Raw genomic sequence first — 27,894 nt, 5'->3', positions numbered from 1 at the left:
TAATCAGGGAGACTAACCATCGCCACAAGGCAATGCCCGTAGGCAATTAAAGTGTAAGTGTTTACCTGCGTTCAGTTACCTGTAGGTACCTACCTAGGTATTCATCGACTTGTGGTTTGGTTACTCTATTCAGTTCAGCCTCTATCCTCGCTTCCCCCAAAACCTCGGATGAAAAGCCACAATGCCAAGGCCCCGGCTTCTTTTTCGTCTCTCTTTTCCGGCTTCTCTGAACATCACAATAAAGGAGAGCTCCGAAGCTGCAAAAAGCAAAAAGCAAAAACCTACGTACTGCGCTAGACCTATAAAACAAAACTGGAGCGGGAGCTGGCGGCGGGTTGACGGAGCTTACAGGGCTCTCGACCCCACTAACAGCCTCCTTCCAGGCTAGTGGTTTAGCACCAACATGGGTCAATGGATCCCAGCTTCCTTCCCATCGTACGACTTCTCATCATCCAACAACCTACACCCTCTGACAACAAGGGGGGGGGGGGGGGGCGTTTTATACCATCATATCAAGCCATGAGGAATAGACGGCTTGTGGAGAAAACTTCAAGTCTTGTCGCTATTTTCTTTCCTTTTGTTTCGAGATATCATATTCTCTCAATGGCGAGGGCGTATAATCTCGCCCTCATCCAGGGGTATGGATAGCCAACCTCGGACCATAACCCAGGTAGAAGATACTCTATATATCAAGATATAATATTTGGAGATGATCCTCGCAGATTCTGGTTTTTACTAATATACATACCTTGCTTCACTGTTCTGATCCATTCCTTTACCTGTTCTGCTACTCAAACCTGACTTGAATTATACAGCGGATACACCTCTCCAATCTCCATCTACTCTATCACGACATCTATAGATTTATCTCATCTACTACTACTATCTTCCCTACTCTCACCATAAATCATCACAATGGCTTTGTCCTATCAGCAAACCAAGCTCATCAGAGGCACCATCCCTGCCCTGACTGACCATGGAGAGCGCATCACCACCATCTTCTACCGCAACATGCTTCGTGATCACCCCGAGCTCAACGACTACTTCAACACAGTCAACCAAGCAAACGGCCGCCAACCCCGTGCCCTTACCGCTGTTATCCTCAGCTACGCCAACAACATCAACCACATCACAGAGCTCATCCCAAAGATGGAGCGCATGTGCCACAAGCATTGCTCCCTCGGTATCAAGCCAGAACATTATGCTATAGTCGAGAAGTATCTCATTGCCGCCTTTGCAGAGGTTCTCGGCCCCACCATGACCACACAGATCAGAGAGGCCTGGACAAAGGCCTACTGGATGCTTGCAAAGATGCTCATCGGCCGTGAGGCTCAGCTCTACCGGGACTTTGGTAAGTGGCAGGGCTACCGAAAGTTCCGCATTGAGAAGAAGGTTGAAGAATCGGACGACATTTATTCCTTCTACCTCGTTCCTGTCGATGGCAAGCGCCTCCCTTCCTTCCAGCCTGGCCAATACGTCTCTGTTCAGATCCCCATCGTCGACAAGGGATATGTTCAGTCTCGCCAATATTCTCTGAGCGATGCTCCCCGACCTGACTATTACCGAGTTACTGTCAAGAGAGACGAGGGCATCCACATGACCCGTAGCGGCCGATATCTTGGCGGCGATGCCCTCAACCCCGGTGTCGTCTCAAACCTCCTCATCGATATGAAGGACGAGGGCGACGTCGTTGAGCTGGCTCACCCTGCCGGCGAATTCTACCTCGACATGTCCAACACATCCAACGTTCCCATCGTTCTCATTTCGGCCGGCGTAGGCGTCACCCCTATGATGTCCATCCTCAACACCGTTTCCGAACGCCAGCCTCACCGTCCCGTCTCCTGGATCCACGGCTCTCGACGCTCTGTCCCCTTCTACGACCAGGTCCGCCGCATTGCTCGCAACCGTTCCAACTTCCGCACAAACATTTTCAAGACTCACCTTGCCGAATCCGACATCTTTGGTGTCACGTATGACCATGACTTCCGCATGGACTTGGCTAAGGTCTCTAAAGATGACCTTTACCTGTGCCACAGCTCCACCGAGTACTATATTTGCGGTCCTGAGCAATTCATGCTTGAGATGGCCGAGTACCTCAAGGCCCAAAAGGTTGATGCCAGCCGCATGCACTTTGAACTCTTCAGCACTGGTGACATGGAGTTCAAGGTTGATAACCTGAGCATTTCTTCTGCTTCCAAGAGCCCATCGATCGCCAGCGCTGAGCAAAGATGTCCCAGCACTGGAGCGGTGTCTGCCGATGGTGCTACCTGCCCATTCTCAGCGGTATAAACCTGGATAGTGAATAAAAAGTACAAGGATGTTTATTTATGATGGGGTCTCTAATGGCTAGGTATGGGACTAGGAGAAGTGATGAGGCGTTCAAGGATAAGGCGTATGTGTTTGGATTCATTATTGTATCCTGGTAGAGGGTTTTCTTTCACTGATGACTTATACCTATTCTCCGCTGTTGAAAGTTTACTTAATACGCCTTGGTGTTCTTCTGTTACAATAGGATATGATCTGGGGCTTGCAATTTCGGTTCATGTACATGGATGAATAGGAAGGAAATGTATAGGCTGGGCTTGTTGGCAGTCAGAAAAAATATAATCGAACAGTATCTTATTGATTCCCGAGCATATATTCGCAATTTTAGAACGTGATAGACTTCAGTGTCTCGCATACAAGAATTCCCAAACGAACGGACCTTTTAAGGAGTGACTGGATACTACCTATGTGAGTGGTGTACACGGTGAATAGATTTAGATCCCCGTATTCGCCTAAGAGAGAACCAGGGGGTAATACTATCCATCTTCGCCAGACCCAGCTCTGAGGCACCGGTGGAGGTGTGCATAAGGTAACAGACAGGGTGAATAAACCTAAATTCCAAGATTTCCCATAGGAGAAAGTCAAAAGAAAAACAAGAAAAACGCAAAACATCGACGTCACGCTCAGTTCCCCGGTTGATCATACCCATGGAACTTCTTCCAGTGTTTGAGCAGATTATCCTTGCGAGTGAACTTTGACGTGCAACCCTGAAAGCCGCATATAGCGTCTTCAGTCAAGATCCCCTTGCTGGCCGCGTAGGCCCTGTGCGAGGATCGGTAGTGGCGGTCCATGTCTCGCTGCTCGGCCTTTGTGACTTTGCAACTAGCATCGGCTTTGCATTTCACCGGTTTGTCGTGAGTCTTCATGTGCTTGCTACCACGGCGTGTTAGTTTCGAAACGGGCGCAGTTTGGAGTCGGGATGGTTACTTGAAGTCTCGGTTTCCTGGAAAGAAGCGGTCACACTCGGAACAGTGGTATTGGGCAGAGGGTTGGGCCGCTGAGGAGGAAGCTTCTGCCTCGGCTGCCGTTTGTATGCGTTAGTATACGGTTGTCTGCAGTCTCGAGTCACGTTTGTTGAAGTGACGTACCATAGGGAGTAGTTTGGTAAGCAGAGCTGGCGTAACTTAGAGATGCGTAGCTGAGGCCTGGGTTCAGGAGAACTTCATTTGGGTTCACAGTAGCAGGCTGCTGCTGCTGCATCATATAATACGCCATCTGGCTTGTGTCCTGACTCTCTGATGGGTCAGATACCGCTGCGTATGTAGTGGTATCGGGTGCAGAGAATTGTGAATCAGCGCTCTACTGGCTCTGACTTGGACCAGCCGGGTTGTAGCCCTGAGTCTCAGTATACTGAGGGTATGAGGCTTCAGTCGTTAGGTTTGGATCAACAGGTATGTCGTCCTGTCTAGATCTGGTGGAACGACTGTGCCTGTGAGGACGATCGCTTCGTCGTGACATGCCTGTTGGCTAGTAGGATGGTATGGCAATGCGCTCAGGAGATGGGTTTTCTTTGCTAAGGATATTTGAGCTTTGATAGAAACGCTGCTGATTGACAATTTGAGGATAGAAAGCAAAGCGCCATGATAGATCCCGAGTTGACATCTATATACTCTTCAATTCTTCATGGAACGTTGTGTCGTTGGAGGCCGGCCAGGCTCTACTGCGGCTTCCCGTCGACTGCGCATTTTTACATCCCATCATTTCGGCATTGTGAGACAACAAAAGAAGACCACAGAAGGAAGTCGAAAACCAAAGCTGGAAAGATACGCAATGACGGATATCTCAGCGGCGGGAACTGGGAGGGAGGTAACTCGCAACACCACAACTCAGCCTCACTGCCTGGAGGGCAACCCAGATGAAGGCCATATTCGGTGAAAACACCAAGATTAATTCGACAAACGCGGTTGAAAAAAAGGCAATTGGAAATGTAGGAGGCCGACCAGAATAAGGCGCATGTGTTGGTAGTTTCATATCACCCCGCATGATGTGATAAGCCCCCCGTCGGCCCCCAGCACTGGCCTTAACCAGAACACAAGGCAGACAGTCGGAGTCGAAACGAATAGCAAGGAGTCAAGATGTATACTGGAAAGAAATACTGATTAATTGAAAGTCAGCAATATTTAAAGGGTTCCAATTGTCACCTAGACCTCGTCAGTATCAAGCTTTCCCATCATCCTGATTGTTGCAGCAACTACAACCATGGTATCTAGTAAGTCAGAGAGCCTTGATGAAGAGAGATACCAATGCTGATTCATTGTAACAGACGATCTCACCTCTCTAAAGCCCAAGCAGAAGCGTCGTCTGTACGAGCCCATCGTCTTGTACAAAGCGCTGACCGAAATCACCCAAGAGGAGGGTGCTCTCAGACAGACAGAACTCTCCGATCGCGCAGAGACAGAAGAACAACAGTACCACCGTTTTCTTCACAACATCGCCAGTGTCTGCGATAGAGTTAAACGTGGCAAGACTGTCACTTCTGTCACAATCCTCGATGGAGAAGAAAAGTTCACATATGTCTTTGGCTGCAATCAGGTCTTTGACAAGGACTTGCGCAGCACTCAAGACTTCATGATCTCCTTGTTGAAGAGGCTATCCGGTTTCCATTTGCTCTCGAGTACAGAGAAAACGTCTGTCCAAAACGAGATCTTCGAAATGATACTGGCCTTTAACTCTCCAAGGATCCAATGTTACCTGGATACGCTGAGGAAGAACATTGCCCAATGTTTACTGTATTGTGAGCGAAGCACAACTCAAAATGGTACGCTTACCAAATACTACTTGTGTTGAGACTCAATTGCTAACCGTGTGAAATAGATACTGAAGTTGGCAAAGGTCTGGAGACTCTCAGTATCGCAATCAAGGAAACTACCTTCAGTGATATGACTGGTCCACAATGTAAGTCTCTTAAACACATCCCGAAATACTGTTCCATCTAATAGCGTCTTTTATAGATTTTTCGGCTTTCAGCAGCGTCCTAAAGGCCCTCAAGTCCTTCTTGACTTCACAAACAACAGGTTACATAGATAGAAAAGCGAAAGACGGCCGCATCAGAGACGGCAGAAGTTTCGAATGCTGGTCAGAGTTAAGACACGCCATCTATCGTCTGAAGAGCTACAAGAAAGCGTTGCAATGTCTCATCGACTCGGAGGAAACATGGCCAGAACTCTTCCAGGAGTTTGTTGTTGTCCCTATTGAATCTAGCAAACAAGATTCGAACCCCCTTGGAAGAAAGAGCGAAGCTGCCCATGGAATTATTGGTCGAATGTGCAGCGACGCCACTTCAATTGAAAGGTACCGTGGTCTTGCCAGAAGCTTGGAGTGGATAAACCTGGACGACCGCATCAAGACTCAGAGTACTAGACCGAGTTTCAAGCCGTATGTGCACTCAGAGGTCCTTGTTCTTGAATGGCTAATGGTCCAGCCAAATGTCACCTTCTTCCGCGACTGGAAGTACATAGGTAGTAGTAAAGGAGCCTGCCAGCTCTGTCGCTACTACTTCGACGCAGCAGGTCAGCACAACGATATCAAGACGCGGCCGAGTCACGGTAATCTCTACGTTAACTGGCGATTTCCCGATGTTCAGGAGGGTGAAAAGTCATTTGGCAAAACCCGGCGACAAACGATCTACAATTCCATGATGACTAGGATTCGTGAGGATGCCTTTAGCATCTTGGTTGATAAGAGCTCCAAGGGCAAAAGGCACGACTCGAGCACCCACCCTCTTACCTCGGTAATGTATGCAAGTACTGATGTCTGGACGGATGTAGGTGCTCGTGATATGCCCAATATCGATGAGTTGGGTGAGAGTTTTGCCAAAAACCTCAGTTTGAAGCCGGTAATCGAAACCGTTGGGGAGTCGGATGTGGACGACGAGGACGGGGGTATCGCTCTTGGATGAGGAACTTGTGCCAATACGAGGAAGAATGTTTTGTGTCGTATGTCTTGGGTTTTTTGTCACTCTCTAGTCTAGCTATGGTATTGCTTTTCAGTTCCTATATTCCACTGTTTTTCTGCTTCTTTTCGAACCAAGCCTATATTGTAACTTAGTGGTTGTTCCTCTTATGCCAGGGAGCTAGAGCCTCTAGGAGGCCCTTGTGAAGCTGAGCATCACCACTGATCTTGTACACCTCGTCTATAACTTGGTTACGCTGCATGAAGATAAGGAATCCGCCCCAGACAAAATCAGCATAGCTAGGAGTCTTTCCTAGGAAGAACGGCCCTTCAGAGTTCTCCTTGAGGAGAGCCTCGACATCTTGCACATGTGGCTTAGCTTTGTCCCATGCCTTTCCACCATCTCTCTTGTAGAGCTCGTCGAGAGGCTCTCCAGCCGTCTCGGTTCGGGTCTCATGCCAGTAAGGGACACTGTTCTCGTTGAGAATATGCTTAGGGACGTGGGTGAAGTAGATGGGTCGCAGGGCGCCCATGATATTTGGCATGATTTCGAATAGCTTGGTAAGGACAGGCGAATCCTTGTGGACAGAGGGTTCAGGGTAGTCCTTCTCAATTCGCTCGAGGATCTTGGCCGAGTCCATGATATAAGTTCCATCGGGGAACTTGACGGTAGGGATTGTCCATGTTCCGGTAGCTGGGTTGGCGGAAATGCTGTGAAATTGGTGAGTCACAGAGTGCCTCCTAAGCAATGCGATCAACTTACTGAGACTCAAGAGTCGCCTTGATGTCAGGGTATTCGAGCTGGCCATTCGTCAGTGGTGTACTCGTGCAAACGGCATGGCAAACTTACCCATTCAGTCTTGTAGTCGATGCCCTTGAAGTTTAAGAGAAATCGTGCTGTGAAAATAGATGAGCGGTGATATCATGGAGGGGCATCGAGATAGCTCACTCTTCCATGGGTTGAGAGACCAAGCACCACCATCTTTGCTTGGAAGATCAAAGAGAACGAGTTGCTCAGAGGACATATTGAACGAATTGAAGAGTTCTTGCTATAGTGAATATGTTGGAAGCTGAAAGGTTGAAGAAAGCTATACGTGCTATGAGCTAATGAACTCCAAAAGCTCATACATATATGACCTGAGGGACGGGAGGGGCAAGAGTGGGGGGAGTTGTCATGAATGGGGACATCGAGTACCGAGGCCTATTATTAATATGCAGCTAGTGAGCGACTCAAAGCCAATTCCTTTAATCTTGACACACTAGAAAGGCCACGAAGCTCGCTCTGTTATGGAGACAATTGTCTGCTTATCTTTGTGTTCTGACTGATGTGTTAGTAGGCACTAAGCTGATTGAGCCGGGAATGTCTTCAAGACGGATGTTACGTTGGGAATCTAAAGAAAGAATGTGGACAGCTTGTATGTTTCACTTACCTACGCTGTCTACTAACCTTCGTAGACTCGATTTTCTATTTGACCATTCTAATGTTCCTGTCGCTGTCGCTAATTAAAGCCGGCAGGTGCGAAGGATACAAGTAAGTACCCTTGTACCTATGTAGGTTTCCGAGGTTCCTTCCAGATCAGACCCTCCCATCAAAGACCCTGCATTCCCAAATGTTAATCTGTCAGCTCAACAAGCTACTCTAGAATTTTTACACGATTCGTTTAGAGGGAACAACATCGACATGACGCCATTACTACCACAACCTCATTGCTGCCGGGTTTCCGTTCCCTTGTGGCGATGACGGCGCACCCAGTCATGACTGGCAACACACATGAAATACAACTGCCTGCTTTCTTAACAATTGAAAAAAAACGACGGAGATTCCATAATAAGCCGGCGGCCAGTTCAGCCTTATCCGGTGAAGCATTCAGAAATTCCACGCAACTTCACTCGCCAATGAGTGGAGAATGGGTGCGATCTACCCCTGTCGTTATGCAACTTAGTGACCCTAAAAGAGCATGGCAAGGATGGACAACCACATACCCAATCCTTCGACGTCACATACTTTATACCTGTTGGTTGATTTAAGGGCTGAGGCTCAGCCACTCGCCCTTGCTCAATGCTTAGGCAAAGGATTGCTGTGTTACAGATGATCCATCGGCTGTGTACATACATGGTGCTAGGCAAAACGGTCACTTTTATGTAAGTTATACACTCTATCTCGGCAGGATACATCTCGGGAGGTTTATCCCGGGCTTGCCGATCAGGCCCTTAGCTTGGTGTCCATAAAGGATCTCTTGTCCCCCACTCATAACGACCTATTTCGAGGAACCTACCTACTTTTGGTTATCTTACACCAGTTTCTGCAAGACAGACGATATAAAATGGCGACAGTACAACACATCACACCTCGTTCGGTTTTGCTAGAAAATCCATCACACGAGAACCTACCACAATCACGTCCAAATTCTATGCAAGTTTGTCATAAAAACCAAACTAGTGCCTTCTAACATTCAATAGGATCATTCGCAGTGTGGTTAATGATGAGGGTCTTCCTGAAGTAGTGAATTCCAGTTATGCTATGATGAATTACCACGACGCTCCAATACCGGTAGATTCAGAATCCGATAAGCGATTTAATGAAGCTCCTATCCCAGTAGGAACACTGGACGATTCTCCGCCTCCATTGCCAGCGCGCAAATCTACGAACCAATATCCATATGGTCCGGAATCTTATGTGTCTCAACACCAACCGCCATACAGCACAGGTGGTTACGATCCCCAAGTGCCCCTACAACATCCCGACAATAACGGATCTACGCCACGACCGCCTTCTTATCACGGCAATGAAGTGGTCACGCATGTGACACCACTCACTGAACTCGGGGATCACCCCAAGTTTGTAGACTGCCCTTTCTGCAGACACCGTGCCGAGACACGAGTGAAGAAGACCTCATCAAGAGTCACACAGTAGGAATTTTGCTCTAGTACCCAAATCTCTATGCTAACGGATACCAGTATATCCGCGACAGTCCTTGGGTTTACGACCATCGCCGGTGCTGCTGTTCCCTACGCTGGAAAGTGGGCTGCTCATACAACCCATTACTGCACCAACTGCGACCGCAAAGTAGCCATACGAAAATGGGGAACCAAAGAGATGAAGGCCTTGGGAACTCCTGAACATATGCGGGAAATTTCACGATATCCTTCTGCGGGTTTACCGTCCATGAGCAGCAGTTCCAGGATGAGTTAGGGGTAAAAGAGGCCAAAAATTGATGCTACATTCAAGCAATCACTCTGACAACTTGACCAAATTTCAAGGAGTTATGATTGGATTAGGATACTCGCAAGAGACATTCGATATTGATTGCACAAACTACACATATACAAACACATCTCCTTGTTTTCTGATTGTGCATATTTCAAACTGTTTGATGGAAGCCTAGGTCTAACCATTTCCCGATACTGGAGAATGGAGAATGGATAAATGTCTTCTCGGCTTATCCACACTACATCGCCCCTCATTCAGGGTCTTCGCGGGGTGTTAGCGAACACTTTCTTATTGGCCCACACGGAGGCTCACTAAACTGGAGGGAATCCTTTTTGCAAATTTCAAGCTTTCTTTTGGTTATCACCCTCCCTTTTTGGCCGTGCAAGTATACAGTTGCAGCTGGTCTTTGGTGCAGCTCGTCGCTATGGAACAAGAAGCTATTGCCGCCGGGAGGCGCATCTATCTAGGCACGATCATCCCCAGTATGGTCTCCTAGATGTCAACAACTAACACTTGATTTTTTAACAGGCAACCTTCCTTACGAGGCAAAGCCCTTCGAAGTAGAAGAAGTCCTAGCTAAGAACGGTTTCGATCGTTTAGACAAGATTCATATCTCGGTTGATCCCGTCAGCGCTCGAAACCCCGGGTATTGCTTCGTCGACTTCCACGACCGCGAGACCGCCGAGAGAGCCCTTTCGTCTTTATATGCCACTGTATACGGAAGGACTCTAAAAGTCGGACCTTGTGAGCCAAAGAAGCCCCGTGAACGTCGAGGATTCCAAAACGAAGATGCAACATCTCGCCGATGGGGTGACTGGAACGCCAAATCGAGCGCCAACGGCAACAGCTTGGGCCATACCAACGGCAGAGGCGAGAATAGGGGCCCCAACTGGGCTATCGATCACTTTGAGGACGTGATCAGAGACCAAGGCGGACGAAGATTGTATGTTGGCGGCTTAGACAAAATGGTCGATCAAGCCCAGCACCAGGAAGAACTAGCACAGATTTTCTATGGTTTCAAGCCGTACGTACACAAACGCACATATACAACTTATTTTCTAATTGGAATCCAGGGCCGCAATCGGTAAACGAATCACACCCCATGAGAGTAAGAGAACTCTGCCTGGCAACCACCACTACTGCTTCGTTGATTTCGAAACCAAGGAAGAAGCAAGCTCAGCAGTAGAGCAACTCAACGGAAAGATGATTCAAGGAGGTCAGCTGAAGGTGTCAGTATCAGAGAGAATTCCTCAGAAGCTCGTGGGCCGTCAACTAGATGCACGAGAGGGTCGTCAGGTCGCTGATCGAGTCAACAATCCCCGTCCAAACAAGCCCGAAACGAACAATGCAATGGTATCCAACAACTGGCGCAGAAAGGATTAAGGTTTGAGTCATAGATTACGAGAAAACGGCCTAAGAGATTTTGGATACTATGTAGAGAGACGTCGCTGCTAGGAAATAAAGGTGTTTGGAGCTATCATGATATCAAGGAATGCTTAGATGCGTATTATGATGATGAAATCGACGAATAGACGGCAACTGGAGTATTTGATGGATTCGTGCCAACACTGTCTTGCCTTTTTTCTGTTTAACATTTTAGAGAGACGGCTTGACGAGCCCTCCATAGTGACTTATCGTTGAACTAGAAGATAGAAAGCATTAAAACCCACGTTAGTCTGGAATAACCAACATGGCTCTTTCACGAAGTATCAATTTAGTTAGGAGTCTCTATCTACCACTATATGAGAAGCAAGGAACCTAAATAGAATTCAAAACTGCCAAGTCTCAAGTATTTCCAAGAAAGGGTTTGTTCTATACCTAGGTAGTGGTAGAAGAGAGAGTTGAAGCACAAGGGGTATGGCGGCTACAGATAGTTCAAGCACAAAAAAATATATCAACTGCTAGTTGTAACGAACTATTCTTAGACTGCATCGAGGAAAAATAGCATGTCAACATTCATTCTCTAGCCACTTACAGTTTGCCAAGAGCAGAAGCTTGGCCTTATTAGGGTACACATTAGAGTGATCTACATCTAGTGGGCCGGTGTCAGATCCTTATTTGCATCTTCCTTACAGACTACTACCCGCGAATTCAAGAACGTAGCCAATTGTGATATTTAATATTGACATAGAAATTTTGTTGAATAGCGGTCGTACGAGACGTTATGTTCTGTCCCTAACCTGTATAGAAGCACCAATTAGATACAAAGGCTCACCTTTGTGGCGTTACGGGAAATGTGGGTGGGACTAGCGGTAGGCTGGAGCTATAGTGTCTACTAAGTAAAGGTACAGGGGAATTTATTTCCCAATGTAAATTCAGCTTCCCAACAACTCCTACGCGATAATTACAACCTCGACATTACGAATTCCTGTCGAAATGTCCGACCCGACTGAGCACCATGATATTCTAATCCTGGGCGCTGGCCTTTCGGGTATCAACACCGCCCATGTCCTCAACGAAAAACTTCCCAATCGCTCATACACGATCCTCGAGGCACGAGAAGCCATTGGCGGGACATGGCGCTTCTTTCGATACCCAGGTTTCCGATCCGACTCTTTCATGACTTCATTCGGTCTACCATGGTATCCCTGGAGACACGAGCACAAGATGGCCCAAGCTGGAGAGATCATCGAGTATCTTGAGGAGGCTGTAGATGCCGCTGGTATAAGACAAAAGATTCGGTTCAATCATAAAATGACGGCATGTGAATGGCGAACCGACGAGCAAAACTGGAGACTGGAGATCGAGGCGGATGGCCAGCGCAAGACATACATCGCCAACTTTGTCATCAGCTGCGTGGGGTATTATTCATACGACAAGGCCTTTGAGACGACAATTCCTGGTATAAAGGACTTCGGAGGCAAGGTCGTTCATCCTCAATGGTGGCCTCAAGACCTTGACTACTCAGACAAACGTGTCGTTGTCATCGGATCTGGGGCAACAGCAATTACAGTTGTTCCATCACTCGCCGAAAAAGCAAGTATGGTGACCATGCTTCAGCGCAGTCCTTCCTTCGTCATCTCTCGGCCTGTAACCTCCAATCTCGACTTCTATCTTCGCATGCTTCTTCCTTGGTCATGGGCATACTGGCTCATTTACTGGAAAGATGTGCTGATGGAGCTTATTAGCACCCAAATACTCCTCCAATTTCCCAAGATTGGCCGCAAGCTTCTCATGGGGGAGATGCAGCGGGAGCTGCCAAAAGACGTTGACGTCAATGTCCACTTCAACCCGGCCTACAACCCTTTCGAACAGAGATTGTGTATGTGTCCCGAAGGAGACTTCTTCAAGGCACTGCATAGAGACAATTGTGAGATTGTTACAGACACTATCCAGACGGTCACAAAGAACGGCATTCTTCTCAAATCTGGCCGCAAGCTCGAAACCGACATCATCGTCACCGCAACAGGTTTACACTTTCAACTTTTCGGTGGCATTGCCCCAAAGGTAGACGGTCAGGCTCTTGACGTCGGCTCACACTATACCTGGCGTGGCTGCATGGTTGATTCCCTTCCCAACATGGGTTTCGTGATGGGCTATGTGACTACTTCGTGGACACCCGGTGCTGTTCTCATGGCCAAACTCTTAACACAAGTCATCAAAGAAATGGAAAAGACGGGATCGAAGAGTGTCATGCCCGTACTCGACGCCAAGGACAGACTCAAACCAGCGGCGTTGCCCGTTAATGCCACAAGTAGCTACTTTGTCAAGGCCGCAGCGCGCATGCCAAAGGTTACTAACGAAGGCCCGTGGTACGGACGAGTGAGTTTGGCTAAAGATTGGTGTGCGAATATGTTCGGCGATGTAACCACCGGGCTTCTCTACAGCGGAGGACAAAGGAAGAAGGATATTTGAGTGTTGTTTCGTGTACAATCTTGAAAGGGAAAAACTTACGCCATATGTAGGTCTAGGAGTTGCTTGGCTTACATGGCATTTGGTAGACGACTTATGAATGATGAAACGCTGGATTGTATTCTTGGTACTATCCATTGTTATATCTGATGGTGATTGTTTCTTGACTGAATTATTCCCATGACTGATTGGTTGACTTGGTATCAGGTTTTGGCATGGCTTATTTGATGGAAGTCAAAGTTAAAGCCACACACAAAGCCAAGCTTCTGGAACAGGATTGGAAGGATGGGACACTCTAGACTGCTCCCGTCTACGGTTACTCCCGTCTTATCACGATTGGTCCTCGTGGCCATTTTAGAGCATCTTAACCAGTTGTTCTCCAATTCGTTCATCTTATACCATCACTGGTCTCTGACCTGTCATCGGGAAATAGCTTTCAGTCGTCCTTGTTTCTATCTACTTCGAGATATATGCACTTATCCCTGAAGTACAAGGAACTGAATCCTGCGTCGTGGGATCCTTTGATGGAACCCGGCCCAGCCAGTTCTGGGCTTGCAGTTACCCAAATCAGGCAGGATACAATATCTCTGCTGTTTCTTGGCCAGGCCTGATCCGATCACACATGTTGTCATATCACTTCCAGAGTCCAGGGGGTGAGCGAATGAGCTGTCGTCCTGTAATTGCAGGCATAAACCACCGGGTCCCAAACTTTCACAGCCTGTGGCGAAGATACGGATGTGTTCCGGCCTACAAAATAGCTGCTTGCTGGGTGAGACAGACTCAGGGACATGTAGACTGTCTTCGACAAACACCTTGGCCATAGTAAATACTCCTGTTTAAAAAAACCGTTTATCTCGCGGATATTCGGGAAGTACTTTTTAGGGTATGCTCACGGTTGGCTTGCCGTTAAGTAGTTACACATGATAAAACTTGACCGAACGATGCGGTTTTACTATACTGAACCCAGAAAAGCCCATCAGAACCAGAACTCAGTATTTATGTTTGTCCCTAGCCTCTGGGTTGTGATTGCTATGTGAGACAGGTGAGAGGTAAAGTAAGACAACTAATAGATCCGCGTTGAGCCCAATCTATCCAGAACTTCCTGAATAGACGAAGCTCCTGGAAAGGCGACAGTGGCAGCGTCGGCAACTTAGGCTCGTGAGAGGTTCATCCATACTATAGTACAAATCGTCATCATGTTTCTGTTTCTTCTTCATCGCGGGATATATCTAGGAAGACTTTCTTTTGACGGAAGACGGTCGCTTGATTACTTTAGATGAATAATGTGGTGGAAAAGAAGACCTTGTCCTATATCTTCACATTTCCTCATCTTCGGGTTGACTCGTCGGCATACCCAGTGTTTCCAAACCTCTCGCACCCACCATCTCCGCAGGGGCGTTCGCCGGGACATCCGCAGCCATTCCTTCAGCTAGTTTCCCTTGCCCCATTGCTTCTTGGTACTTGCGCCCCGTCTCATCCAGCAGAGCTTGTACTTGTCCTTCTCTTTCCACGATATCTTGGCGTTCGTTCTTGAGCTTCTCCACCCGGTTCTGCTTCCCCTTCATCTCATCCTCCATACCCTTTAGCGTAGTCTGCAGTCGGGCTAGACATTCTGTCAAACTGGGGAGAGGTGATATCTTTGGTGGTGCCTGTAGTAGGTCCTGGCTGGGATCTTTCCGAGGCTTCTTTAGACCATCCATTCCAGCACGTGTCTGTGCAGCTTCGTACGCGATTCGTCGCTCGGCGTCGCTGTCGGATGAGGAATCCGAGGTGTGGCCTTCAGCAGCGGTGATGAGTTCTTCCATCATTTTTCGATCTTGTTTGCGTCTCTCCTTTTCGGCACGCTTGCCTAGGGAGAGCCCACCATCTTCAACATAATTGTCGAATCCTTCCCCGAGATCCTCATCTTCCGCTATTAAACGTGTGTCATCCTTCTTTTTGCGTGCGAATGGGTCGTCGTCATCCTCGACTGATAGAAAGTCCTTCTCCAAAGCCAATCGCTGACGCCGTTCCTTCTTCTCGCGAACTTCAGCCTCGGATAGGATAGTTGTAGGTTGTGGTTGGTTGCTCAACTCTGCCGAATCAACAATGAGTGCGCCCTCCAGCTCTGAAGCATCCAGGTCCATCAAATCGCCATCGTCGGGTAATGTGGAGGACTTTTGGGGGGTATTTGGTGTAGATGATTGTAGTTCTTCGAGATATTCTTTGCTGTACTTGGGTCGGTCGTCGTCGTCTCCGATCGATCTCATAGGAAGTCCTTTCGTTCCCAAGCCTCTTTTTATAGCACTGTTTTCCAATGCGCGACCCAAAGGCAGTTTTTTAGGAGTGAACACCTCGGTAGGCTCGTCATTGCCTGCACCACCATCATCTCCACCAAATGATAACCGCGAAGACTTGTTCGGCTTCTTCTTTCCCTTCAACGAGCCTGATCGACTGATAGCCGGTCGTACGACAACTGGTCCATCGTCCTCGTCGACGTTGGTGGTCGATGCATCCCCGAGACTCTCGCCGCCCGCTGGGTTGAAGCTCTTCCTCAAGCCTGACTGTCTAAAGGGTTTTCGACCAGATTTTGCGCCGAACAATGGTTTGGAAGGTTCTGTATTTGCAAGGGTCAGCCTTGATCTCATCAGCAAGAGTCGCAAATCGAAAATCTGGGAATACTCACCATCGCTAGTACTATGGTCGCCAGTGGTCGCTGAGACATCTTCACTCGGGTCATCCTCATCGGCGACCTTGATGACCTTGGCCTTTCGTTTTGCGGCGAAACTCATGATGTGATTGTCTCTTTAATGTTTATTTCTGGCGCATTTCAGTTAAAATTGACAAAGTTTCGCGACGACACGCGCCTGAGGATGGTTTAAAGTGACGTGCATTTGTTGGCTCGGGATCTTATCTCCACGTGACGTGGAATTTCCGTCTAGCTGTGAAATGTAATGTTAGTAGCTCCAGGCCGCGATCGCGTCGCATGAAACAGCATCCAAGCTATTCTACATTTACTGCTCAAGATGGCGCCCGCGCAACCTGAGCTCAAGAAGGTCCGTCTCAATATTTTCTACGTCGCATAGCTATCAGATTCTCCCCAAACTTCTGGGCAGCCCGAGGCCGCGCGACCTGCTGTTTTCCGATCAATAACTAACTTTTCTGCAGTACCTCGACAAGAGACTGTTCGTTCAATTGAACGGCAGCCGAAAGGTCATCGGCGTCCTCCGCGGTTACGATGTACGAAACTCCCTTACAATTAAAACAGGATAAAGCTGACAAGACTAGGTCTTTCTGAACATCGTTCTCGACGAGGCGGTGGAGGAGAAGGACAATGGCGAGAAGGTCAGAATCGGCATGGTTGTACGTTATCCCACCCTCCCACTATTTCAGGCATAAAGAGTCTTTACTAACATGCCAACAGGTCATCCGCGGCAACTCAGTGGTGATGCTCGAAGCGTTGGAACGAATCGGCGGAGACGACCGACGAGGAGACCGATAAACCCCCCTGGCGGCAGTGGAAGCACAGGAAGAGATGATGGATATTATATGATCTTTATTGGCGTTAAGGTCGAAAATTGAGACACGTTCTTGCGGAAACTTTGCTTGGGAACACGTCTAATAGACAAACAAGAGAGAATAACCCTCGACTGTTATACTGTGCCCATCCTCACTCTTTCTTCTCCCAGGCCTTTTCGTCGTAAAAGTCCATCAACTGGCCATCGTATGCCTTTTGCCAACCCTTGATTCCTCCGGTCAGAATTTCAGCCTTGATGTCAGTTTCACCAACCTCGTCGAGGTAGTCCTGCATCCACCTGGCGCATCGTGGACCACGGCCATTGGAGCTCCCTGGAGTATTATGAGTGACGGATTGGAGTAGCCTCTCGGGACAATAAAGTACTTACCGCAATAAAAGATAATTCTCTTGATACCTGCCTGTTTAACAAGCTGATAAACCTGGGGACGGGTCTGGTAGAACGTGTGAGCTGGGAGGTTGATTGACGTGGAAATAGTGCCGCCCTCCCAGTCAGTCCTTCGAACGTCGACCAAGAGGAAATCTCTTTTGGCGTTTTTTCCAAGAGCTGCATTCACCTCGATGAGCTTGGAGATAATAGCTGGGTCGGTTCGAGTGCACTCGGCCTTTGGCTCAGGAAAGGCTTCCCACCAATCCTGCTGCGGGGTGTCTTGCGGGGCGTCGTCTCCCATGATATGATGCAAGTCTTTTAGGTGTATTGCTAAAGTGAGCCGCTTAGTAGGGTCTGGTATTGTTAGTTTCAAGATGTTTCGAGGTGATTTGGGGAATAAGGTCTCACATTATCAAGTTGGCAGATGCATGGGAAAGTTGATGATGACGATATATGTAGTGTAGCCCCGAAACGTTTATCCCGGGCCATGATTAAGAGGACGTTTTAGGTAGTCGCTTCCGGCTCATCAACAACGTTTCACATGAGTCCACGGCTAATCATGAATGGTTGCGATCATATCAGGTCTTTTGAAACATAAACATAGCTTTGTATTTCTGGATCTGAGTCAAATGTTGTGTGAATTCACGCAAAAATATTTAATTAAATAATTTCGGGCTTTCAACTCATGCTGCGTGCCAGTAACGAACGGACTGGTTTCTCTGTCATCAATTCACAAAACCCTTGCCCCCGAGGCGTGTTCTGATGATAACCCTATACCGTATATTCCATGGGTAGATAAGTAAGAACAAATTGACAGATACTCAACAAAAGCAAAACATAAATCAGATGTGTCAATCTGAACGGAAACACCTTCATCTCAAAATAACAACTCTGCATAATCCGGCCTGTAAATACAAAGGCAGAGGAACAAACCAAAAGTAACTAGCCTCAAAGACTCCAAGGGGTGACTCCTAGGAGCTTCAGCGCATTCTCAAAAACCTGCCTTGCATTCTCGTAGAGTGCAAGTCTTGCTTCGCTCGCAGATTCTTGACCAGCCCAATCTTTCATATCGTCATCATCGAGAGTGACCATTAATTGATCAACTAGGCGCAGCAGGTAAACTACTATAAAAGATGGCTCGAGTGACTTGAACGACCCATGTGCTGCATCTGGGTATTGCAGAAGTATGCGCAATAGTTCGGCATAGTCCTCTGATTCCAATGAGGTGTAGTTTAGGGTTGTGTAGTCGAAGGTGGTGGGTTCCGGTCCTAATTTCTTCAAGAGTCTGGCATAACAGTTTTGAATAGCCGCCCCTGTTTCTCCTTCAAGGGGTGCCATCTTTTTCGCGTCGCTTGTGTAAGATGTGTTGCGCTTATGGTAATGATCCTGAACAAACAGGCCAGCAAGACCAAGTATATCCACTGACCTCTCCGAACTGTCAACATGAGACACTTCCTCGTCTTCCTCTTCGAGATCAGCCTGTACCATGGATCGGCAACCGTCGAGGTAATCACTCAACAGCTCTGCACCTTTCAACTCCTCTGGAAGGCCATTTATCTTGGCAAACGATGTGTGTTGGATGCGGTCGGCAAGATCCTGACGATCCATGAGCTTTAGTGTCTTGATGACTCTGTTGAAATGCATCTCTTGCTCCATCGCGGCAACATAGATCATTTTGTCGAATGAGTGTGCCTTGAATCGGTCGAGAACTGCAGCAACATCGCGCAACAGATATGAGGTGGTTCCATTTCTGTATCGCAATACCGCGATGGACAACCCCTTTGCCTCATGTTTCGAAAAGTCGATTTGCCAGGAATCATCGTGCTCTTCATAAACCCCCTTCTCTTTCAAAGCTTGTTCCACCTCAGCAACGGACTCGGAAGTAACTTGTGATTCTCCAGAGTACTCATCAAACGTTACCCCAAGTCGTGCGTATGAGTCTGTCAAATCTTTGACGGTAGCGTCTCTGAAGCGTTGCCACAATGCAATGGCTTCCGGGTCCTTGTCCTCCATCTTCTTGAAGAAATCATCTCGCTCGGCATACAACCCTTGTGATTCAATTTCCGAAGTGTCTTGGTCGTTCGCTTTCGTAGCCTTGCACTTCTCCACTTCTGGCTTGAATAACTCTTCGATTTTGTGCTTCACTTGAAGGAGATGACGAAGAGGCTGCTTCGCAAACTCATCCTCGGAGCCGAAGCGCCGCCAACCGGCAGCAAGGAGGCCAATCTGTTTCCCCCAATCTCCCAAGTAATTCATTCTAACAACGTCACAGCCCATACTGGCATGAATGTTTGCCACGTAGGTGCCTAAAAGCGTGCTGCGCAAGTGTGATACTTGAAACTCGCTCGCCATGTTGGGGGATGAGTACTCTACAATGACTTTCTTCTTTTGTCCGTCAGGCACAGCCGGATCAGTAAGTCCTAAGGACGTGTCATATCCGTACGATACATTTCTATCACTGATATAAAATAGCGAAAGTCGAGACAGCGTGTTTGGTGAGAAGAAGACTTGGAGACGGATACCGTCACGAATGGGACATCCAAAAGGGGGTAGTCTTGGTAACTAAGTGTAGGTCATGTCAGTATCCTTCAGTTCGCGCGAATTCATTCTGATGAATTCCCACCTTTTGAAGAAGGTCCTTGGCGAGGTCTTCATTATTGACGTCCTTAAGTCTCAGTCTTGGGGCAACGACCACAAGGTCCCCCATTCCCGTAACATTGGATGTTTGGATAGCATCATAGGCAACCAACCTATCGCAATTGGTGAGTTTCTGGATAGTTTCGGCGAGGTAAACTCGGAATATGTCTTGCGGATTGTGCACAATGTCTGCGCCTGGGTATTCTGGGATAGGTGTGTCCAGTCCTGCCTTTCCCAGAAGGGTCTCGATCCCACTGACAGAACAAGTTGTCACTGCCATAGCCACGATGGTTTCCGTGATGGTGTTGAGAGAGGAGAGAAGTGAGTCAGATTGTGAATTCTTAAGGGTTGCCTTCTGCAGCAGCCAGCTGATCTATAAGGCAAGAGTCATAACAGTATGTGAAGCAGGGGCTTAGGAGTAGTCAGGCATCAAAACATATGACTCTTTAAAGCCTCAAATTCGAAACCAAGTTGATGATTTGCTGATAATGCTTCATGCCATGAGAATGCAAGGTGAGCTGTCACCCCTCCAAGCTGTCCCTCAAACGAGGCTGTCAGAGAGCAATTGGCTGTAACTCACCAACAGAGACGAAGGTGGTGTATGACATAACCCCGCGACAGCGTCAGGTTACATTTTTGACTGCCTCTTCGCTATACCATTGACGTTGAAAGACGTGTCATAACTCGGATATGATGATCTTCAAATGTTCGCCCAAATCCCAGAGACTCGGTCGACCAAAAGGTTCCAAAGCATGTGATGGAGAGGACGAAGAAGGCAACTCAGTGTGACTGACTAGCAGCCTTATATTTTGAGGCCTTCAAGCAACCCTCACAACCCTTGTCGACTCGCAACTGTCTTCCTTCAGGTAGACGCCTTTTTTTGAAGATGGTATGACTACATGCGGTTGACGTCAAATGGTAACAAACTACAGTGTTAAACCGAAAATCAGGCTCGCTCTCTCCGGGTGCAGATTCACAATCCTTACTTGTCGAGTGCTCCCTTTTAGTTCTGGTGACCAGTTCTCGCATAGCCTGAAACGTACATGTTGTATTTGACTGTGTAAGCACATCCTGAATGGCCTCTCCTTAAACCGTACGTATAACGTAGGTAGGAAAGTCCGTTGGGACTCGTAAATCCTGACTGCCGCGGCACATCAGTTAACATTGAAAAGCCGAGAGAAAGAGATTCTGATGATAACGTGAATTCAGTTCAAAATAATATACTATACTCACAGTGACTCTTACATAGGAAGTCCTGGGTCCTCTCTTCTCAAAAACCTCGTTATGGCCCCGACAAAGAACGCAGACACATAACGATACCGTAACCGTATCCAATGTAAAAATCTCCTCGCCAAACGAACCATGCTATTATATCGTAGATCAAGCCCCGTTGTCGTCAGGAATCCATTAAACTTTGCCAAAAGCGCTTTACCATGAAGAGCAACATGTTTTCGTAGCATGTACAATATGCCTGCTGCACATATGACGATAAAAGATGACACGAGAAAGAGGTATCCAGGCCATGATTCTTCGTCGCCTTTTTGTGGTTTGCCGCTATAAACTTGAGCGATCAGGGACAGAATGGCAAAGGCCTGTGTCATGTTAGCCTTACTTTCATCTAGGGATAAGAGAGGCATAATTACAACTGCTGCAACTGCGAGCTCCTTTGATCGTTCTTCTCTGATTTGCTGCTCATCTGCACGATCGAGCTTCTTCTAGGACAAAACGTCAGTATTGCCGATCTAAACGATAGAACTTGGGGCAAAGAATATACTTCACGCCTGAGTTCCTTGAACGATCTCTTTGTCTCCTCAAGCTTGTCTCCAATGTCTTTCAGCCCTTTGAGTATTCCCTCGATTGCACGTAAAGCCTTTAGAGCTTTGACGTCACTTCGTAGACTCTGCCAGAGCTCCCCTTGAGGAACGCTGACTGAGCTCAACTGGACATCATTCTCCAGGAAGTTCTCGACTTCTTCGATGATCTTAGTATTATAGAATGTCACCTTGCTCAATAGTTCAGGGAACTGTTTCCAGTCTTGTTTGTTCGAGGGGTTAAGGTTCCTGCTGGGGCCGTATCTGGTACTGGGTGTCTGTGACAGGGTCAGCCATAAAATGCTTCTTGCATATAGGGTTTTCGAAACGATGCGAATTCCCTGATTTCAGGGGGCTCACATACATAGGAGTCCAGACTGTGTTTGAACACATCATGTATGCGTGCGTGATGTCCATGGATCTTGTCGAGTTGAATCGCCAAAGCAACAAGCGAATATTGCCTTGGACGCCACTGGATTGCTGTGTCCTTCACCTCAACCTCGACTATAATCGGGTCAACAAACCCTTCCGAGCTCTCGAGTTCTTCTCCCTCCTCTAATAGTCGCGGTTCACTCTCAAAAAAGTCATCATCAAAGCAGTATGCCGTCCAATGCTCCTCAGTCACACCGGTCGTGGCGAACGAATACACTCCCTCGTGTAGTACTAGTTTTCCCTCTAGGCATGAGTCTTCTGAGTGTCCTAGAAGTGGACTTAGTTCCTGTATATTCAAAGAATCCAGGAGGTAGCGAGCGCGGAACTTGCGTTCCGGGTCATGAAGCGTACGTTTATCTTGTCTTCCACTGAGACCAATCGCATAAAATGGCAGAGTGAAGCTGATAACGTAGCTTGTGTTCCAGAAATCCTAGATAAAGACATAGCGTCAGTGACTTGAACTACGCTATAGTATTTCGGTTGTTCCTGACTCACAGATAATTTCAATTTGATGCTTGGAGTTGGACTTGTTGTAATGTAGCTTGCAAAAAGCTCATGAAGGGCAGGGGCTTGAAACTGATTCGCTGTCTTCAGGATTGCCATTACGCTCGTTCCATCTGGATTACTGACAAATCTTTCAGGCGGTTAGTAAAAGCTATAGCCCAGATACATACAGTAACTCACAGATTCCGTATGGGGCCAATCATCTCTCCTGATGGACCCTCACGAAACCGCTGTATGGTGTTAGTTGCGATGATAGCCAGAAAAACGAGGCCCATACGCACCTCGTTCTGTAAAACCCTGTAAAACTCAAGGCGACCTAATACATTCTCATACAGGGGATTCTCGGCGTCAATGTCTCTGAGAAGCCAGTAGTTTCGATCCGATATCCAGGCTTTGGGCTCGTCCACATTTGCTAACTGATGGCCTAGAAGTTCAGTTGGGTCAATTCCATCAAGAACCAAATCAGCACCCTGGCAGAAAGCTTCAACGCATAATGTTTCGCGTTCGCCACGAGTTGACGGATGTCTGTCCATCACAAACGAGATCTCCGGGCAGTCATAGCCATTCCTTTCTCTCAGCATCTCGGTGAAGGGTCTGTTATGCTCTGAAGCTGAGTACTTGACCATCCTGTACTGTTTCTTCCATTCATCTTGTTCAGTCCATATAACTGAAGTGGCTGTGGCTACCCAGTCGAAATACCTGGATGGGACTCCGGGAGGGTAATTGTGTACTGGTAGATTTGGAGGAGGCGCTGTGTTTCTTCTTAAAAAAGGCATGGCTCAATATGCGCTCCAGCCTTTTCTTTCTCTTCACACTGTAGGTAACTTGGTCAGTCGGTTTTCCCCTTTTTTTCGGAGTTCAGTCCAGCCACTCTCGCTTCACCAAAAAGTTGCAAGGCTTTATCTTTCTCAGCAGTAGAAGGAACGATCTTATGAAGCATTTCAATGCAATACGGTAACTGTCAAACATGTTTCTCTGCCTCTCCTTCCTCATCACCTCCTTCCTCCGTGACGATCCCGACCAATATTTTACCTACAGGTAGAAGGAGGTCCAGCTCGGATGCTGGTCCGGTCTCGGCTTCAACGTTTCCGGGTGGCAAAGAGCCTCTTTGAAAATGAGAGTCTTTAATGAGAGCGAGTATTGATTCGTCGAGTATCACAGTTCGGGCAGCGTGGGTTGCAACAGTTGGGACAAGGATCAACAGACACCTTCATGCCTCCATAACCACACACGCACTAAAAACTGTCAGAAAAGGCCATTATATATAGTATCCAGAATGCGCGCGCTTATGTGACAAGGGATTTGAAGCGGTTGCCTTAAGTATAAGACCAAATGATGAATGTGCACTTTTCCTCTCCCTCCTTCTGAGCTCACTTACACAAATCCACACCCAAACCACCTTTCTCCGGGGTGCTATGTCAACAATTGAAATTTCAGGATAGATGAGAGGCGCAGCAGCTTCAGACCCGTCAGCTGTTCGACTTCCAGAGCAATCAAAAGAGAATGGCAAAAGGCATACAATTAATGACGGGGAGTCTAGAAGGCCTCGATTGCAGTATCCAAATCCGATCGGCAAGGTCAAGAAGGTCATTAGAATCGTCTGCCTTTTTTTTCTCTTCTCCCTTCCCAACGAAAATGTCATCTTCCACCTTCGGGGCTTTTTGTCAGCCTCAGCAGTATCCTATCCGCTGTAGGGTGGCCTGATGACCACAGCGAAGTCAATCCTGGCAGCCGCACCTGCAATTGTGATCTCATTGTCACTGTTTCTTCTTTTCTTCGTTCGTTTCGTGAAGGTTTTCGCGTGGTTCGCCTACGCAAGGCGAATACACGAGGGATGGTAGGGAAGCGTTCAGATCAGGTGTCATGGGTGTCTAGCTGACCTGATGAGCTGCATGAGTCGTCGCTACCTGAAATTCGACTGGGTTTTCACACAAAATTCACTTCAAACAAATTTGGTCTTAAACCCTAGGCGTGTGTCTCAACTTGCGCCTTGAGTCGGGATGGTGCAGTATAAAAATCTCACCGACAAACCCGCCTACGTATCACAAATGATTGAGGAACCCAACGAAGTAAATATCTGTACACCGAGTGTTGCCACTTATGCAGGCTAAAGTTGCAACTCAGTATTGATCTCCCTTGCATGGTTTCATCGACCATGAATTAAAGTTCTTCGGTCAATTGAGGCACGAATAATACACTGAAGCATACCGTCTCCTGACTCTATGACTTGATAGCTGTTTAACCATACTTAAGTAGTGACTGTTAAGCTATGGCGTGCAAGTATCACAGCGGTCAACTAGCTCCATGCTGTTTTCTCTCAATCCTGATGAGAATCACAGACCTGTTCTACGTCAATATATGAGGCCAGTGTGGCTTATATAAGTAGCTCCTACATCGGCATTCGAGAATTCAATGATTATCGTAGCCTAGTCTCGATCTCGTATCACAACGGAAACGTGCATTGAAAAGCCCGAAATCGACAAGATATTCACTGCTCGTTATTGCTCATGGAGTTCATGACAGCTCCCCAATCCAAGTATCCATCAAACCATATTGAAGGGTCAACCCCCTGGAGCATATCGGGATTCCAAGGCATCTCGTTCCAATCGGACATCCCGAACTCGTCCATATGTATCTCGTTGCCCGGCTGTGCTATACCAGGTGCAGTAGCTCTCCCGTTATCGCTCTCACCCCGGTCATCCATGTCGGTGTCTCGGATATCGCCATCGTGGATCTTGAGCGCCGCTGTTCCAGACGCAACTATCTCTACCCACCGCTCCAGCTTTGCTCTTGTGATCCTGACCTTGATGGCGCTCATACTCCAGAGGTTGTGATCCGACGTACCAGGTTCGGTGGAGGATGCCTGAACAGATGCATTGACTTCTTCAAACTTGGAATATATACCTGACAGTATCCCCGTGACGTCCAAGTAAAGTCCCGGTTGGGTTTCAATCTGTGATCGCAAGGCGGCCACTGCAGCCGGTAGTCTCGGGTCTGTACCCTCTCGTAGAACAATAGGACTGGCTGCTTGAGAGTGGTTCTCACACACACTAGGCGTTGTGCCCGAAGGCGTAGCATGTGCTGGACTCACACTCGCCGAATACTCCGAGTCTGCTTTGTACAGTTCCAGATTGGGATTTTGTGCGCTGGTGTCCTCGGGCATCGGCATGGGAGGCCCCGTCAAAGGTATCTGCGCTGTGAACTTTGTCCAACGGCCAAGCATAGTCATCCCATAAATCAGTTGGGCAGCTACGGGAGTAGTCTGGCTATGATATTCAGAGATTGGTATCGATTGCCAGTGATCAAAGAATTGCTTCAAAGCATTTCTTGACTGATAGAATATGTCAAGTGCCGAGGCAGCCCCTGATGTATGAGTTGTCAAAGACTCCGACATTGAGATTATTCGAGAAGTATCAAGTAAAGGGGGCTCGTATAGGCGGATTACTACTGCATTCAGAGACATTTTTATCACATCTAAAGAAACAAAATTAGTCAGGCAGAAAGTCAGTTCATAAAACACTTACTGTCATTTTGTAGCTCAAGGGGTAGCCCGTTCCGTATTTTGTCGAGCTCGGTTTGGAACGCGGAAACATAAGCTGACATTGGCGCTGCTGGAAACCCGGCAACCTCCTCTACAGGTTCGTTGGGGGCGTTGAGCTGTGAAATGCGCTCGGTCAAGTGTTGTATACGAACGAGTGCTACTAGTCGTGCATCTGTCTCATATTCCCTCTCTTGTTCGAGTACAGATAGACAACTTTGGCCATATCTTGTATAACGCATGGACTCTATCCGTTGGAAACCAACTGCCATCCTAGATACAAGTCAGCTTCAAAAAAGCCCAACAGGTGGAAAAGATGTGCAACATACGATGATGATAAGTACCACACTCCTAAGAGCGCCCTCCTCTCCTCATTCGTACGTGTTTTGGGTTGGAATGGTATTACAACCATCAAGCTAGTCCGTTCGTTAACAACCGGGCTTCGGTTCAAACCCAGCTCGCCAACGAGTGTGGTGGCCAAAGCAATTAGGTTATTAAGTTGAGCATGCATGAAGCAGTGATACTGATACCACGTAACTATGACAATGATACCTAACAAAAGGTCTAATGATCGCTCGGATCGGATAAGCATGTGGTCTGCAACGTGTTTCATCAAATGGTACATCTGAGCTCTCATCGATCGCAGACTACGGCTTGATGTAACCATTCGGATAGACGCCATAAGAAAAGGTCTGGTTTCTCTGAGTTTGGCTGCCGTAACACCATGAGGTATAATGACGAAGGGGTTCATGGCCTGGAACTCCTTTCGATAGAGGTTGAGAAGCTCCTGGTCTGAACCCGGCGGAGGAGGAACTTCTCCACTGATCTGTCTGCAGATACATTGCGGCGGCGCGTAAGAATTGTAAGTATCAGGAATCGACCACCCTTGAGTATTGGATATAAAGGAAGGTTCAGTCTCTTTGGTCGAAGGCTTCTGTTGATCAATGACATGAGGGTCCGCCTCAGTTGGGATGCAGGTAGTATCTGTTGCTAGATCGGCATTGGTCAAGCCGCCTGCTTTGAGGAGATTGACCAAGCCATTAAGTCTTTCCTCTATTTGGGCAGTTCGACTGCATGAATTGTGTTAGTGGGCAATGAAACGTGATACGATATATCATGAGGTATCCACAAGGCTGGTGTAATAGGTATCAAGTGTTTGATTGGGATGACTTACGAGGGTTTGACTGTTCGCTTTTTCCGGGGCCGATGGACCTGCTCAGTACAATTCTTAACCAATCTTTCGCATCTATGGAATGCATTATGTCAGTCCCATTTATGACATGGCCCCGAATAATTATGGAGAGCTTCCGGGAGAGCCCCCCGGTAGACCCGGAGAATGGGCCTCCGAGTGTTTGGTTCTCTTGGAGTCTGTCACAACGAGACCACACGCTGAACAGCAACAGAAAGGCAAGGGGTAGAAAGAAAATAACATACCTATCGCATTTGGACCCAGGCGTATTATTTGACCGTATGCATTTAGCTTTTGCTGTTGAGCACTGCGCACAAGCAGCACCCCATTTAGCTGTCGCAGGCTTAGGTCTATGACCATCAGCGCTCGACATCATACTAGGTCCAGATAAGATCTGCGATTGGATTAAGAGCGTGCAGGAAAGAAAGACTGGTGTACCTTGCAGAACGAGAACAAGTCCGGCGGAGTTTTTGGAGATCTTATAAAAAGAGGCCCAGCTCGTTCAATAGGCAGGTATGATAGACAGGTTAGTAGGCAACTACCCTTTTATGAAACGACGTCAAATCAGGAGGAAAGCACAAACAAGGGGCCATGGAAAGTCCGTTCTAGGGTGGGTCGAG

The 27,894-nt window shown here is 47.6% G+C and overlaps 13 protein-coding genes across 13 annotated transcripts; 6 read left to right on the top strand and 7 right to left on the bottom strand.

The window, feature by feature from the left end:
* The first annotated feature begins 822 nt into the window (after positions 1–822).
* Positions 823–2,588, top strand: FGSG_00765 (uncharacterized protein). The gene has a single exon (XM_011318174.1). The coding sequence runs from the start codon at positions 916–918 to the stop codon at positions 2,287–2,289; it is 1,374 nt and encodes a 457-aa protein (XP_011316476.1). The 5' UTR covers positions 823–915; the 3' UTR covers positions 2,290–2,588.
* Positions 2,589–2,948: 360 nt separating this feature from the next.
* Positions 2,949–3,794, bottom strand: FGSG_00764 (uncharacterized protein; the record flags this gene model as incomplete). Its single annotated transcript, XM_011318173.1, has 3 exons — positions 3,414–3,794; positions 3,253–3,346; positions 2,949–3,198 (listed from the first exon to the last, which is right to left on the bottom strand). Exons 1-3 carry the CDS (start codon positions 3,538–3,540, stop codon positions 2,949–2,951), a joined length of 471 nt encoding a protein of 156 aa, XP_011316475.1. The 5' UTR covers positions 3,541–3,794.
* Positions 3,795–4,493: 699 nt separating this feature from the next.
* FGSG_00763 (uncharacterized protein) lies at positions 4,494–6,348 on the top strand. The gene is made up of 4 exons (XM_011318172.1): positions 4,494–4,534; positions 4,589–5,083; positions 5,140–5,220; positions 5,277–6,348. Exons 1-4 carry the CDS (start codon positions 4,525–4,527, stop codon positions 6,221–6,223), a joined length of 1,533 nt encoding a protein of 510 aa, XP_011316474.1. The 5' UTR covers positions 4,494–4,524; the 3' UTR covers positions 6,224–6,348.
* A 20-nt stretch (positions 6,349–6,368) lies between these two features.
* FGSG_00762 (uncharacterized protein) lies at positions 6,369–7,241 on the bottom strand (the record flags this gene model as incomplete). Its single annotated transcript, XM_011318171.1, has 4 exons — positions 6,369–6,927; positions 6,980–7,017; positions 7,067–7,113; positions 7,166–7,241. The coding sequence occupies 4 exons, from the start codon at positions 7,239–7,241 to the stop codon at positions 6,369–6,371; spliced, it is 720 nt and encodes a 239-aa protein (XP_011316473.1).
* Positions 7,242–8,329: 1,088 nt separating this feature from the next.
* Positions 8,330–9,409, top strand: FGSG_00761 (uncharacterized protein; the record flags this gene model as incomplete). Its single annotated transcript, XM_011318170.1, has 3 exons — positions 8,330–8,358; positions 8,677–9,126; positions 9,175–9,409. 3 exons carry the CDS (start codon positions 8,330–8,332, stop codon positions 9,407–9,409), a joined length of 714 nt encoding a protein of 237 aa, XP_011316472.1.
* A 442-nt stretch (positions 9,410–9,851) lies between these two features.
* FGSG_00760 (uncharacterized protein) lies at positions 9,852–10,810 on the top strand (the record flags this gene model as incomplete). Its single annotated transcript, XM_011318169.1, has 3 exons — positions 9,852–9,909; positions 9,956–10,451; positions 10,501–10,810. The coding sequence occupies 3 exons, from the start codon at positions 9,852–9,854 to the stop codon at positions 10,808–10,810; spliced, it is 864 nt and encodes a 287-aa protein (XP_011316471.1).
* A 993-nt stretch (positions 10,811–11,803) lies between these two features.
* FGSG_00759 (uncharacterized protein) lies at positions 11,804–13,282 on the top strand (the record flags this gene model as incomplete). Its single annotated transcript, XM_011318168.1, has 1 exon — positions 11,804–13,282. One exon carries the CDS (start codon positions 11,804–11,806, stop codon positions 13,280–13,282), a length of 1,479 nt encoding a protein of 492 aa, XP_011316470.1.
* A 473-nt stretch (positions 13,283–13,755) lies between these two features.
* Positions 13,756–14,100, bottom strand: FGSG_11823 (uncharacterized protein; the record flags this gene model as incomplete). Its single annotated transcript, XM_011318167.1, has 1 exon — positions 13,756–14,100. The coding sequence occupies one exon, from the start codon at positions 14,098–14,100 to the stop codon at positions 13,756–13,758; it is 345 nt and encodes a 114-aa protein (XP_011316469.1).
* A 422-nt stretch (positions 14,101–14,522) lies between these two features.
* Positions 14,523–16,050, bottom strand: FGSG_00758 (uncharacterized protein; the record flags this gene model as incomplete). Its single annotated transcript, XM_011318166.1, has 2 exons — positions 14,523–15,875; positions 15,945–16,050. 2 exons carry the CDS (start codon positions 16,048–16,050, stop codon positions 14,596–14,598), a joined length of 1,386 nt encoding a protein of 461 aa, XP_011316468.1. The 3' UTR covers positions 14,523–14,595.
* A 201-nt stretch (positions 16,051–16,251) lies between these two features.
* FGSG_00757 (uncharacterized protein) lies at positions 16,252–17,189 on the top strand. Its single transcript, XM_011318165.1, has 4 exons — positions 16,252–16,314; positions 16,427–16,498; positions 16,547–16,621; positions 16,683–17,189. The coding sequence occupies exons 1-4, from the start codon at positions 16,285–16,287 to the stop codon at positions 16,758–16,760; spliced, it is 255 nt and encodes an 84-aa protein (XP_011316467.1). The 5' UTR covers positions 16,252–16,284; the 3' UTR covers positions 16,761–17,189.
* On the bottom strand, positions 16,929–17,464 carry FGSG_00756 (uncharacterized protein; the record flags this gene model as incomplete). Its single annotated transcript, XM_011318164.1, has 2 exons — positions 16,929–17,107; positions 17,164–17,464. 2 exons carry the CDS (start codon positions 17,462–17,464, stop codon positions 16,929–16,931), a joined length of 480 nt encoding a protein of 159 aa, XP_011316466.1.
* Positions 17,465–18,111: 647 nt separating this feature from the next.
* On the bottom strand, positions 18,112–20,080 carry FGSG_11822 (uncharacterized protein; the record flags this gene model as incomplete). Its single annotated transcript, XM_011318163.1, has 2 exons — positions 18,112–19,725; positions 19,787–20,080. 2 exons carry the CDS (start codon positions 20,078–20,080, stop codon positions 18,112–18,114), a joined length of 1,908 nt encoding a protein of 635 aa, XP_011316465.1.
* Positions 20,081–20,803: 723 nt separating this feature from the next.
* On the bottom strand, positions 20,804–27,647 carry FGSG_11821 (uncharacterized protein; the record flags this gene model as incomplete). The annotated part of the gene is made up of 18 exons (XM_011318162.1): positions 20,804–20,941; positions 21,034–21,165; positions 21,444–21,515; positions 21,575–21,889; positions 21,976–22,473; positions 22,539–22,677; positions 22,728–22,777; positions 22,829–22,963; positions 23,247–23,361; positions 23,584–23,669; positions 23,926–24,020; positions 24,756–24,781; positions 25,097–25,410; positions 25,639–25,742; positions 26,072–26,350; positions 26,809–27,155; positions 27,260–27,331; positions 27,520–27,647. 18 exons carry the CDS (start codon positions 27,645–27,647, stop codon positions 20,804–20,806), a joined length of 3,045 nt encoding a protein of 1,014 aa, XP_011316464.1.
* Positions 27,648–27,894: the final 247 nt, after the last annotated feature.

This window comes from Fusarium graminearum, chromosome 1 (genome assembly GCF_000240135.3).
Source record: "Fusarium graminearum PH-1 chromosome 1, whole genome shotgun sequence".
NCBI classification, from domain to species: domain Eukaryota; kingdom Fungi; phylum Ascomycota; class Sordariomycetes; order Hypocreales; family Nectriaceae; genus Fusarium; species Fusarium graminearum.
This window is presented reverse-complemented; position numbering and strand designations above follow the sequence as displayed.

Excerpts from the sequence above, each read along its gene's own strand:
- FGSG_00765 (XM_011318174.1), top strand. The coding sequence starts at position 916 with ATGGCTTTGTCCTATCAGCAAACCAAGCTCATCAGAGGCACCATCCCT.
- FGSG_00763 (XM_011318172.1), top strand. Across the intron at positions 5,084-5,139 it reads GCGAAGCACAACTCAAAATG|ATACTGAAGTTGGCAAAGGT; the intron begins GTACGCTTACCA and ends CGTGTGAAATAG. Across the intron at positions 5,221-5,276 it reads TGATATGACTGGTCCACAAT|ATTTTTCGGCTTTCAGCAGC; the intron begins GTAAGTCTCTTA and ends CGTCTTTTATAG.
- FGSG_00757 (XM_011318165.1), top strand. The coding sequence starts at position 16,285 with ATGGCGCCCGCGCAACCTGAGCTCAAGAAG. Across the intron at positions 16,499-16,546 it reads GCGTCCTCCGCGGTTACGAT|GTCTTTCTGAACATCGTTCT; the intron begins GTACGAAACTCC and ends TGACAAGACTAG. Across the intron at positions 16,622-16,682 it reads AGGTCAGAATCGGCATGGTT|GTCATCCGCGGCAACTCAGT; the intron begins GTACGTTATCCC and ends ACATGCCAACAG.